This window comes from Schistosoma mansoni, chromosome W (genome assembly GCF_000237925.1).
Source record: "Schistosoma mansoni strain Puerto Rico chromosome W, complete genome".
Classification (NCBI taxonomy): Eukaryota; Metazoa; Platyhelminthes; class Trematoda; order Strigeidida; family Schistosomatidae; genus Schistosoma; species Schistosoma mansoni.
The window spans coordinates 12411515-12425248 of NC_031502.1; the positions used below are offsets into that span (position 1 = coordinate 12411515).

At 40.5% G+C, this 13734-nt stretch overlaps 1 protein-coding gene across 1 annotated transcript in view; it reads right to left on the bottom strand.

The window, feature by feature from the left end:
• Smp_058780 (hypothetical protein) overlaps positions 1-2731 on the bottom strand; it is a 3941-nt gene extending 1210 nt beyond the window's left edge. The window contains exons 1-6 of the mRNA XM_018788568.1: positions 2624-2731; positions 1449-1532; positions 1316-1415; positions 1173-1274; positions 955-1136; positions 716-920 (exon numbers count right to left, since the gene is read on the bottom strand). Of these exons, the coding sequence (XP_018654097.1) occupies positions 716-920; positions 955-1136; positions 1173-1274; positions 1316-1415; positions 1449-1471 (612 nt within the window). The 5' untranslated portion in view covers positions 1472-1532; positions 2624-2731. The remainder of the gene's footprint in view (positions 1-715; positions 921-954; positions 1137-1172; positions 1275-1315; positions 1416-1448; positions 1533-2623) is intronic.
• Between the last annotated feature and the right edge of the window lie 11003 nt (positions 2732-13734).

Sequence of the window (13734 nt, forward strand, 5' to 3'; positions counted from 1 at the left end):
AAATATATTATTCCTATTTAATGTCTTACATCAACTCGGCGCTCAAATACTGTGAAACTATTCGCTCTAATTTAGACGAGAGTTCTTATATATAACTTCTCTAAATTTTGCATAAACGATATCATCGCCATGGAAATATTCAGGAATTTCGTCGAGCATGCCCAAACTTCCTACACTAATGCATAAGAACTGTACTAAATCCCAACATCATTGGAATTTACATGATTTACAAAATGCGTGGATGTCTGTGGCTGTCCTGCTTTGTTCCCGACTCATTTACTTTAAACGATGAGTGTAATGTACAGCGTTTTAGTGTTTTACTTAACAACTACTGCAAATGATGGCTTAGTTGACCAAGCATTGAGTTTTGTGGTTTGATATACTACTTAGCTTCCAAATCCGAAGTGCCTCAAGCGATCCAGTAGTTGAGTCCTTAGATTAACTGACCGTTGGCTAAAAATTACTGCTACTGAAATTTAAGTTATCAAACCAGTTATCGATTGCAATGCAGAGCACATTGAGCCTTCGTAACCAACGAAACAATACTTTCAATCGTCTTCCATGCTGTAGATAAATACCAATGGCTAAAAGCAGCTATTTACATCATGATGATAGTTTCCAGTTCCTGCTGACAGCAAAATGACATAGATTAACTCACCAATTGCATGAATATATAAGCTTAGAAACAGCAAAGTAGAACTAAACCTAAACAAACCTCTTTGTATGGGCACTTTGGTACCATTATGTCATCAGGAAATAAGTTTGGCATAGCATGAATGCAAGCACTGGCACGTTCGAGTTCAGCTGCTTCGCTCTGTCTTTTTAGTTCCTTACTGCGTTTGAACATCTCCTCAACCTTCTTCATTTCTGTTAATGGGTCAGCCAACGTTTTCTTCTTTATTTCCAGTTCTTCTTTGTTTCTATTGATTGATCACCAAATGCCATAGCGCTTACTTTTTTCGTTCGCTTTCATGATGCTGATGGGTTCGAGGGTGCACATCATACCACGGCTTTTCACCGGCAGCATCAAGAACAGTTTGGCCTAAATAGGTCAAAATCCCAACTGTTTTCTCTTTCTTCTCCTGTTCGATCTTCTTTTCGCTTTCGTATTCTGCGTTTCCTTGTGAGACATCCAGCTTTTGGCTATCCGATTATTGCGATCCGCAACTTACGACACTATCTTTTGTTAGAGTTATCTGGAACCCATCTGATCCCGAGCCAGATGTTAGGTTACTTTTTTGCCTTCTTAAATAATCTATTCGTGCTTCCTGATCCTAAACGTACAAAGTCAATCGAAGATTCTGAGGTGCCTTACAGCGAGCTGTGCTTTAAGTTCAATTTTTCTTCGCTCCTCCTCATATTTTGCCTCATCTGACCTCACCCGAGCAATGTTCTCTTTTTTCAAAACATGCCATCTGTTAAGCAATGGCATATAAAAAAAGCATTACCTTTTTTTTGGTAAGATATTCATTGTTTTGGAGTGAGATACTCAAACACGAAGTGAATTATCTTGCTACTGGATAATCCTCAGACTTCTAAAACAGAAATACGTTAAATTACTAAGTCACATTTTCTTAAATGACGCAAAATTTCTTCTATACTATTCATGAGACTAACTCTACGAAAAAATCTTATAATTCGTACAAAATTGCATTACTTTCAGGCGTTAGGTTTTGCACAGATCTAACCGACAGGCATAGTACTAAACTGAACACAAAAACGTACACATAGTAATAAGTATTTTCACGATATGGATAATGTGAATAAAAAGTGTATTCATAACCTTGTGAACGTATTTAAGCTGTTTTTAATGGACTTCACCTACTAGCATATTAATGACTACGATCAGCAAGTGACTTTGCAGATTACTGATCTAACTCACTGTAAATTCTTTAAGGTTTTTGCTACGTGCTTCAATGGCCTGACATAACGTTTGTCCAAATTTACTACCTCGACTAATGTATCACCCTAGTAGACTGGAATTCTACACCAACATTACGGTTTAACAAGCCTGTTGCAGTTCTGTTCAAAGAAACGGACGACTAGAGATCAAATCACTAAGTCAGAATCTTGGAAGTCTTTCTAGATCAGGATTACATCTTGGTTTTTAAGATGAATAGTGAACTTTCTAACATTTCAAAACTGAAGTTGTACAGGTACTTAAATATGTAACTTTAAATTATTTCCACACCTGAACCATTAACAGGACATGTCTAGAATAATCCATTTAAGGAGCCAACTTTAGCTTATCAGGCTTACTGAGTGAACACAAATTTACGTACCAAGATTGTTTGAACCTAATTATTCATTACTCAGAGTGATATCCTTCCAACTCATCATAGGGAGCTTATAAGTGAAATATGACCGTAATATTGGGACGTTCGTGTGCTTGTAGGATCGACCATGTTTTAAACCCGTTTTTCTGAAGTGACCAAAGTGTAGTACGCCATAAGCGAACAGCTGATAAAATGCCGTTATGTAAACACGAACAAGTAGATAATAACCTAATATATAGGTTTTCTACAAAATTTATCAAGACGTACTACACTTATTGTGCCTAGTGATGTACTTCGTATTTATATGAATACCAAACTAAGTAGATAATCCAAAAATCTATTCCTACCCAGTAATCCTTCAAATTGACCCAATTTTTAGTGATTGTATAACTGGTAAACACTTCCTGGCTGAAAATAAGAGGCGTTGTAGACGGCAAGGTAAATAAGTCAGTGCGTTTTCAAACCTGCCCGCCGTTTCCTTTTTGCGACCTTGAACGGCCTGACACGAGGCGGTCATTCCGTATTTGATTTGTTGAGGGTCGGTTGGTTGTCCTCTGGGTTCCACGAATATCAGGTTTTCTCGTATTTGCGTCGTTTTTGGCTGTAGTAAATTCGCAAAATCAATGCCAAAAGCGTTTGTTTAGCTTACTCTGTTTTGTAGTGTACAATTTGGCTCTTTTGTTGCTTCGTAACTTGACCAGAGATGCCAATTACTCTACTGAATCTCACTCTCCTTGTTTAAAATTTGTAGGGGTCCACGAAACTGCGTATTCAGTATAAATTATCATTAAAAGATACTCTGAATTTGTGTGAATCGTTGTTTTCTGCAAGAATTAAGACGACATGGCGAGTAACCCGTAATTCTTAAATGTTTGTAGTCCTTTCTTCAGTTACTGAAGTATTATCGCATGAAATAGCTGTTTTTTAGTAATTAGCGAGTAATGTTTGTAGTGATTTATGTTCCAGAGACATTTCGGTCGACTTAAGTGAGGCGTTTCAACGCATAATACTTAGCAGGCGTTTTGGAAACTGGATTGAATTCGATGGTGTGTTTAGGGAGTTCCAAAATGTTTGGATGCATAATTCCATCCCTTTTCAGACCACCCGTACGCATAACATTCACGGCGAAAGTAAACTGCTGAAGGACATGCGATCTAAATACAGTTTTGTGGTGTTATGAACTAGATGCAGGCACTTGCGAGTGCAGTTGTCGAACATTTATGACTTGTCGATATCCTTGTCGTCATATACTACTGACATATGTAAAAAGACCAACTCTTACAGGTAAGCCTAATCAACTACGAAATAAATAAACTAATTAGCTCATCACATACTTAGACCATGCAGCCGATGGAAGTTAAATAACACGCATAACTTCCATTATAATACAACAGCATCATTACCCAAACGGAGTGAAGGGTATATACGAATTCAAAGAAGCCAGAAAATCCATAAACAACAGATAGTTGAAAAATATGGTGAACACTTCGCCATGGTGGTGGAGAAAAAAAGTAGACAATTATCACTCAAAAATCAATAACTAGGTAAGACTGCCATTTCTCAAACATTTCTCTTCAGTTTCAGTTTGGAAAGGACAGGAGGCTTGGTGGCCTGTGTTAGTCCTGGCAATGATGGTCTCTCAGCTGATCCAACTTTCTTTTGAAGGAGTCGACGGATGGAGCCTCAACCACGTGCTGAGGTAATGAATTCCACTCGTTGATTATTCGATGGGAAAGTCGGTAGTCAGCTGACAAGTAATTCGTTCTGGGCTTGTGAACTTTTTTGGAGTGTCCTCGTAGATTTTCTGTTTTGGAAGACAAGAAAAATGAGGGCATATCAGGTGCAAATTTGTCATTTAGCAATTTGAAAACTATAATCAAGTCACCTCTGATTCTTCTATATGACAGCGGGAATAGGTTTAGCTTGGTCAGTCTAGTACCATACGGGAGCTTCGCTATTCCGGGAATCAGCCTAGTTGCTGTTCTCTGAACTCTTTCCAAGAGTTCACTGTCTTTTTTTAGGCAGGGGTTAGCTGCTTGTATACAGTACTCAAGTTTAGGGCGTACGAACACTGTATACAAAGTCAGAAACGTTTTAGCGTCAAGATGCCTAAAAGCCCTGCGTATGGACCATAAAGTCCTAAAACCTTTGGCGGCTATTGCACGGCAGTGTGCAGTAGTCTTTAAGTCTTGACTAACGATGACGCCTAAGTCATTGTGTGCCTGAACAATAGGTAACTCAGTGTTATTCATCGTGTATGTATCTGTACCCTGATGGCCAATATGCATCACAATACACTTGGAAGTGTTTATCGGCAATTGCCAGGTTTGGGACCATTCAGATAATCTCTCCAGGTCATTTTGAAGTTCTGAGCTATCGCCCTTGCTTTGTATCGCTCTCCATATCCTGACATCATCAGCATAGAGTAAGACCGATGACGATAGTAGACGAGGGAGATCATTTACGTACAGGAGGAATAACACTGGCCCTAAAACTGTACCCTGGGGGACTCCACTAAGCACAGTTTCCCAGCTAGACAACTTAGAGTTCACCCTTACTCTTTGTTGACGCCCAACTAGGAAGTCTTTTATCCACATCAATAGATTGCCTCTAATCCCGACATTCCTTAGCTTATATAACAGCCGGTTATGCGGAACTTTGTCGAAAGCTTTGCTGAAATCGATGTAAGCTACGTCTATTGGTAATTTTTGGTCCTTAAGAGCGCACCAGCTTTCACGAGCGACTAATAAGTTTGTGAGACAAGAGTAACCTGTTCTAAAACCATGCTGCTTTTCGGAGAGGATCCGGTTTTCATCGAGATACTTTAACAGTTCCTTCCGAATAATCTTTTCTAAGATTTTAACAACCACACTAGTTAGGCTAATTGGTCGGTAATTCTCAGGCTTATGTTTTGTACCTGTTTTGAAGACTGGACTTACTATGGCGTTCTTCCAGTCTTTTGGTAGACGACCCTGGGTTACGGATAGATTAAAACATACACTTAAAGGGTTCGCAACAAAGTTAGCCAATTCCTTTAGTAACCTAGGATGCAGTTCATCGGGTCCAGTGGATTTACCTATGTCAAGCTTAACTAGCAGACCAAAAACATCGAGTTCTTCAATGGTTACGCTGTCCAGTGCTTGTGTGGGTGGATTTTCATGGACTGGTGAGAAGGGTGTTTCTATGGTGTATACATCGCTAAAGTATTTAGAGAATACTTGGGCTTTGCCAAAGTCATCCTCCACTAGTGATGTGGCAGTACTGTCTCCCCATAATGAAGGAACATTTCTTCTTCTTTTTGTCCTTTGGTTTATATACGAATACAAGCGTTTAGGGCATTCTATGGATTCCCTTACGATTTTCTCTTCGTACAGCTTTCTGGCCTTACGGAGGGTCGAGGCACAGGTATTTCGAGCCTTTTGATACTGAGATTTCGCCTCGTCAGTCCCCAGTAACCTAAATCTGTCCCACATTTTCCTTCTTTTACGGAGAAGGATGCGAACCTCCCTACTGAACCACGGTGGGGAGTTTCTCGGTCTCTTAGGTGTAGTCCAAGGGATGTGGGGGGTGGTAACTTTTAAGTATAAATTCCGGAATACGTCCCAAGCCGTTTCGATTGATGACTCTGGATCTAATTTCCAATCTACTAATGATGCTGATTTCATGATGTCTGGTATGTTTGCTTTCCAGACGTTAGGTCTGGATTGAGCTGAAGCGTACTCGTGATCGACAGTTATATGGAAGTCAAAGCTTAAAACTGCATGATCACTTTTGCCTAGGGGTGGCATGTAATCCAGGTTTGCAACATCATCCTCATAATGAGTCAATATAAGATCTAGTAAGGATGATGCAGAACCCGGGTCGTACCTAGTTGCTTCCTTCACGTGTTGCACTAGAGCACAAGTGATTATCGCATCAACTAGTTCCTGTTCGAAGGAGTTTGCTGACGATTCAGTCCGAAGATTTCCCCAGTCCACCATGGGTGCATTGAAGTCCCCTAAGATTAGACATCGATTACTTCGTGATAAAGTGTTGAGACTGCTTAGCAGGACCTCGTTTGCCTCACAGCTTGGACTGCGATAGATCAAACTAAGTAGTAACTCTTGTCCCCTGCATTTCAGGCGGCAGCAAACTAATTCATACGTCCCACTCTCATGGGATACACTGTCGATAATGGTGAATGGAGTAGCATTCCTAATGAATAGAGCTACTCCCCCTCCTTTACGCGTTTGTATTCTATCGGCCCTTACTAATGTAAAACCCTCGAAATCAAGTTCCCTACTATCTATAGACGGCGTCAGCCATGTTTCTGTGACTGCGATTATGTCTGGCCTAGTTGAGTCAATCTGTACACCTAGTTCCGGTAGCTTATTTAGTAAGCTCCGGGCGTTGGTATAACAGATCCGAAGCCTATTTAGGTGGCCTCGTGCTTCACCCAGAGTGGCTTCGGCATCATCCTCTGTCGAAGCCTCACAACCCGAAAATTTACAATTTTCAGGTCTTTTTCGCCAGCGTCTAATCTGAGCTGTAGTTCCTTTTCGGCTTCCCGTCTTTTAACACGGTCCGCCAACGGTAAGTCCTTACGGAGAAAAACTCCTGAACCCTTTAATTTGTGTCCATTTTCTAAGATTAAGTCGCGTTCGTTTGAGGTTTTGAAAACGACTTTGAGTAGTCTAGACTGATTTGGTTTCAGATGCGCTAGATTTCCTAATCTATACACCTTTAGCAAGGTGACTCCGGGGATATTTTTGGGCATAACTTGGTTGAGTAGTTGTTTTATCAACACAATGTCATGCTCAAAACGAGCATTCGGTTCTAAGTTGTCACTCTCCTTGACTCTATGGAGAATGACTGATCTGTCGCTGTGATCAGACCTCGGCTTGTCGACCCTTTTGGTGGGGGTATGACTTCCTTTTACGTCATTTTGGCGTTTTTTTCTTACGACCCGTACCCAATCGCCAACGTTCTTTGGAGTGGTAACCACAGTCGCGTCAGGCGTACTGTGGGATTCCGGAAGGTTCAGGACGACTTGGGAGATCGGGTCACCTTTCTCGCTGAAAACCGATCGAGCCTTGCGGTTTCGGCTTCCTGAAGTTCCCTTCTGGGTACCATTTTTGATACGAGGGACAGAAGAGACTTTTTTGCGCGAGTTTCTGGTTGTAACAGTCCTCTTTGGAGGATGTTCTTCCTCCTTAGTAGGGTGTGGGTCGGCAGTTTTAGGACTCACTTGGGCCTGCCTTGTGTCAATCTGCGTGTCGACAGATTGAGTTCTGACTGATGTATCCCGACCGCGCTTGCCGAGACACTTTTTTGCGGCATTTACTATTGAAATGGCCTCGGTTAGCAGGCTATTTGCATCCAAACAGCACTGTTGACATAGCCATACACATCCATTTTTACTAAACCGCTTGAAAGCTGCAGGTGTTAGATTCGTGCAAACTTCGTGGTACCAACCTTTGCACTCATCGCACTGCATGCCGCTATCAACAGGATATCGACATCCTGGGCGGTGGCAAATGCTTTTGTTGCATCTTCCAGTCATTTTAAGATGCGAAAGTGAGTGTTGACTATAAGTAGAAAAAAAAAACTATAAACAGTTAGGACCAAAGTACTAACAGACACAATGGAAAAAAAGAAAAAGGTACTCTGGAGTACCGACGATAAAACTATTTAGGATACCAAAGATGATACTCTAATAGAATACTTTAACTGAAAGAAATTCAATCAAAGTATAAAAACAGTAGTCTTGATACGTTAATAACGATCAAAACAATAGAATTTACTCAACGAGGAAAAATACCACTGTCCTTTTTAAATAGCGCAGTCCTATTTACGATCAGTATATCCGGATGAATAATTGGAGTGGTATTGTTTCCTAATCACATGGTCTCCGGAGTCAAGCATATAATAACTAAAAAGATGTAACACTTGGAGAAGGTCGTGAGTGGTGAACGTGGAGATATTCATTCAATCGAATGGCATGACTCAGTGTTGCAGACGCGCTCATTATGTTTAACTTATTTATATTCACATTAAATATATTATTCCATACCAAGCATAAATGTGTTCTTCAGAAGTACTAAGTATTGTTATTTGTCGCGATACGATGGGTCAGTATAGATAGTGATGCGATTTTCACGTAAGGTCTTACAGACTAGGCAATCAAACGATAAATTTACTGTTATCGGACAATGTCTATTATGAAAGTAGTATTAGTGCCGAACTAGACTATACACATACTAAAAAGATTTAAAGTGCGAAAAGCTACAGTTATTATATTTAGATAACTTATTAGATGAATAAACGCGGTAGTAGTCAATACAAAACACAGTTATCGTCAATGTGTGAATTGTTTCTCCGCATAAACTTCCATATTAAGAAATTCGCCAAGTTGTTCACCTGCATAGACTTGATTATTACAAAGATTTGAGCCTTTCAATTAGTTGACAGAAGTCATAAGTTGTCTAACAAAATGTATGGATAGCTTGCTCAATGCAATTCTGAAAAACAACAAATCAATCGTGAAAGAAAAGATTAAACTTCGTTATCAGTATCAAATTCCATAAGTAAATGAAATAGCAATTGATAGGATGTACCTGTAAGTGTTTTACTTGCTGTAAACAGTGCTCTTCATTTTCTAACCTTCCTACAATTTCATCTAGTTATTCGGTATTAACAAACAGACTTCAGGCACCAAACGAAGGGACTCACAAACTTTAGTTATATGAAATTTGAGAAAAATCCAATTACAACGTTCATAATACTGTTTACATACAATAATGAAATAACTGGTAACCACTATTTAGCGATTACTCGTCAACATGCATTAACACTTTGTTTATGATTTAGTCAGTGATTTCGGATTCTGTTAACAGAAATTTATATTTTAACCCTATACGAGACATCGTAAAATAGTATTATCTACATGTTTTAGTTACCATGCTCATAACAAACACGCATCGCTTTACTTAAGAAGAGTATTTGGCTAACTTATGCGGCACCTACAGTAATGTTCTACACAGTTTCTGTATAAATTCAGAGAGCGGACAGAAAAACCTATCAACGCCAATTGTTACTAACATAATTTTTCTCTCTCACATTACGTAATAACATATCAGTCCAGTTAACAACGATGATACTTATCATGGATTAAACTGTTTACGGCTGTATATTGATAGTTCATATCGTAATGTAGCACGTTATATATTGACGTTCACTTTGAAGCAGGAGCGATCTGAAACAACAACACTACAGTGAGGACCGGTAAGTGCCGTTGAAGTAAGAACACAATGTACTGGTACAACAGATATATTTTTAAAATTGAAAGACATGGTTGAGTGCAAAAGGGGAAACTTTCAACAAAATAGTTTTATTCATTGTTCTGCTCGTTCAGATCGCGTAGGGCTCCTTCCTCTATTTCCAGTGCGTTTACTCTTTGTTGCCCTGCAATAGAAAAGCAAACTCCCATTAGGAACGTCGCATGGAATGATTATTATTACCATTACAAGATTCATGAATAGTTTGACTCTCAATTACAATTTATAAACAACTACTAACACCCACGTTCATCCCCATACAACCAATAAAGGGGAAATAAAGCGAAATTTCCCCTTTCTGTCGCTCTGTTTTTCAAATGTCGCTAAATTGCCGACTTTTACCTTAAATATCCGACGAATTTCCGATTTTCACCCTAAATATCCGACGAATTGTCTACTTTTCTACTACATGCACACCGATGTAATTAAGCGCCCACTTTTAAAACGCCTCTGTATTTACCCCAACCGCCTCCTGTGTTCACCTTCATTCCCACAACACAGCACACGAATAATGTAATGTACGTAATATATGGTATAAGTTCCAAATTTTTCTTGAAAACAAAAAGCTTATTATTGTACAACGTCATGAGCACTTGGCAGATGGTAGAGCATCAATGTTCCTGATGTAATTGCAATTGTCACGGACCAGATATTTCACGTATTGTTTCTTTCCATCAGGCCTTTTGGACTATGGAGACTCAAATAATTCTTGTGAATTCTAAAATGTAATGAAGAAGAACGTTACTATATCTAGGAAACTTGTTTTGCACAACGAGGTACTTGAAGCTGAACTTACGGTTATATCCTTGAACACGGAAGACTCTACCTATAGATAACGGGAAAACAATAATCACTTTAAAGTCGTACGTACGTGTTCTTTCTTCCGTCGACGACGCTTCTGTACTTTGTCTCTCATGTCGTGAAAATAACTTTGTGTAGCCATGTCATATAGTTTCGCAAGGTCTTTCTCAGTGACAGATGACGACAGGGATCGATTAGTAAGTGCACCTGAAGTTTAAAAACCTTATTTATCTTACTTCGTACGCAGCCATAAAACCGGCACTTCTGAATCGCTCGTTTTGATGAAGTACCAAGTTGCGTGAAATTAATGGCGACTTCAGGTTTCATGATGTAGGACAGAAGATATCGCATGGAGGTTTTAGGATCATCATCCATTAAACGCGTCAACATGGCCATCTGTAATAGGAATGAAGGATAAAAATCATGTTGTGTGCTTACAAATCTGTCCCTCATGTGCAGGCGAAAAAGCGACATTTCCCCTTTATTTACGCTTTCGTCCGCTTTATTCCCCTTTTTTTCGCGTTTATTTCCACTTTAAAAAAAAAATTGCGCGCGCTATTTAAAAAGGACAGTGGTATTTTTCCTCGTTGAGTAAATTCTATTGTTTTGATCGTTATTAACGTATCAAGACTACTGTTTTATACTTTGATTGAATTTCTTTCAGTTAAAGTATTCTATTAGAGTATCATTTTTGGTATCCTAAATAGTTTTATTGTCGGTACTCCAGAGTACCTTTGTTTTTCTGTTGTGTCTGTTAGTACTTTGGTCCTAACTATTTATAGTTTTTTCTACTTGTAGTCAACACTCACTTTCGCATCCTAAAATGACTGGAAGATGCAACAAAAGCATTTGCCACCGCCCAGGATGTCGATATCCTGTTGATAGCGGCATGCAGTGCGATGAGTGTAAAGGTTGGTACCACGAAGTTTGCACGAATCTAACACCTGCAGCTTTCAAGCGGTTCAGTAAAAATGGGTGCGTATGGCTATGTCAACAGTGCTGTTTGGATGCAAATAGCCTGCTAACCGAGGCCATCTCAATAGTAAATGCCGCAAAAAAGTGTCTCGGCAAGCGCGGTCGGGATACATCAGTCAGAACTCAATCTGTCGACACGCAGATTGACACAAGGCAGGCCCAAGTGAGTCCTAAAACTGCCGACCCACACTCTACAAAGGAGGAAGAACATCCTCCAAAGAGGTCTGTCACAACCAGAAACTCGCGCAAAAAAGTCTCTTCTGTCCCTCGTATCAAAAATGGTACCCAGAAGGGAACTTCAGGAAGCCGAAACCGCAAGGCTCGATCGGTTTTCAGCGAGAAAGATGACCCAATCTCCCAAGTCGTCCTGAACCTTCCGGAATCCCACAGTACGCCTGACGCGACTGTGGTTACCACTCCAAAGAACGTTGGCGATTGGGTACGGGTCGTAAGAAAAAAACGCCAAAATGACGTAAAAGGAAGTCATACCCCCACCAAAAGGGTCGACAAGCCGAGGTCTGATCACAGCGACAGATCAGTCATTCTCCATAGAGTCAAGGAGAGTGACAGCTTAGAACCGAAAGCTCGTTTTGAGCATGACATTGTGTTGATAAAACAACTACTCAACCAAGTTATGCCCAAAAATATCCCCGGAGTCACCTTGCTAAAGGTGTATAGACCAGGAAATCTAGCGAATCTGAAACCAAATCAGTCTAGACTATTCAAAGTCGTTTTCAAATCCCCAAACGAACGCGACTTAATCTTAGAAAATGGACACAAATTAAAGGGTTCAGGAGTTTTTCTCCGTAAGGACTTACCGTTGGCGGACCGTGTTAAAAGACGGGAAGCCGAAAAGGAACTACAGCTCAGATTAGACGCTGGCGAAAAAGACCTGAAAATTGTAAATTTTCGGGTTGTGAAGCTTCGATAGAGGATGATGCCGAAGCCACTCTGGGTGAAGCACGAGGCCACCTAAATAGGCTACGGATCTGTTATACCAACGCCCGGAGCTTACTAAATAAGCTACCGGAACTAGGTGTACAGATTGACTCAACTAGGCCAGACATAATCGCAGTCACAGAAACATGGCTGACGCCGTCTATAGATAGTAGGGAACTTGATTTCGAGGGTTTTACATTAGTAAGGGCCGATAGAATACAAACGCGTAAAGGAGGGGGAGTAGCTCTATTCATTAGGAATGCTACTCCATTCACCATTATCGACAGTGTATCCCATGAGAGTGGGACGTATGAATTAGTTTGCTGCCGCCTGAAATGCAGGGGACAAGAGTTACTACTTAGTTTGATCTATCGCAGTCCAAGCTGTGAGGCAAACGAGGTCCTGCTAAGCAGTCTCAACACTTTATCACGAAGTGATCGATGTCTAATCTTAGGGGACTTCAATGCACCCATGGTGGACTGGGGAAATCTTCGGACTGAATCGTCAGCAAACTCCTTCGAACAGGAACTAGTTGACGCGGTAATCACATGTGCCCTAGTGCAACACGTGAAGGAAGCAACTAGGTACGACCCGGGTTCTGCATCATCCTTACTAGATCTTATATTGACTCATTATGAGGATGATGTTGCAAACCTGGATTACATGCCACCCCTAGGCAAAAGTAATCATGCAGTTTTAAGCTTTGACTTCCATATAACTGTCGATCACGAGTACGCTTCAGCTCAATCCAGACCTAACGTCTGGAAAGCAAACATACCAGACATCATGAAATCAGCATCATCAGTAGATTGAACAATAGACCCAGAGTCATCAATCGAAACGGCTTGGGACGTATTCCGGAATTTATACTTGAAAGTTACCGCCCCCCACATCCCTTGGACTACACCTAAGAGACCGAGAAACTCCCCACCGTGGTTCAGTAGGGAGGTTCGCATCCTTCTCCGTAAAAGAAGGAAAATGTGGGACAGATTTAGGTTACTGGGGACAGACGAGGCAAAATCTCAGTATCAAAAGGCTCGAAATACCTGTGCCTCAACCCTCCGTAAGGCCAGAAAGCTGTACGAAGAGAAAATCGTTAGGGAATCCATAGAATGCCCTAAACGCTTGTATTCGTATATAAACCAAAGAACAAAAAGAAGAAATGTTCCTTCACTATGGGGAGACAGTACTGCCATATCACTAGTGGAGGATGACTTTGGCAAAGCTCAAGTATTCTCTAAATACTTTAGCGATGTATACACCATAGAAACACCCTTCTCACCAGTCCATAAAAATCCCCCCACACAAGCATTGGACAGCGTAACCATTAAAGAACTCGATGTCTTTGGTCTGCTAGTTAAGCTTGACATAGGTAAATCCACTGGACCCGATGAACTGCATCCTAGGTTACTAAAGGAATTAGCTAA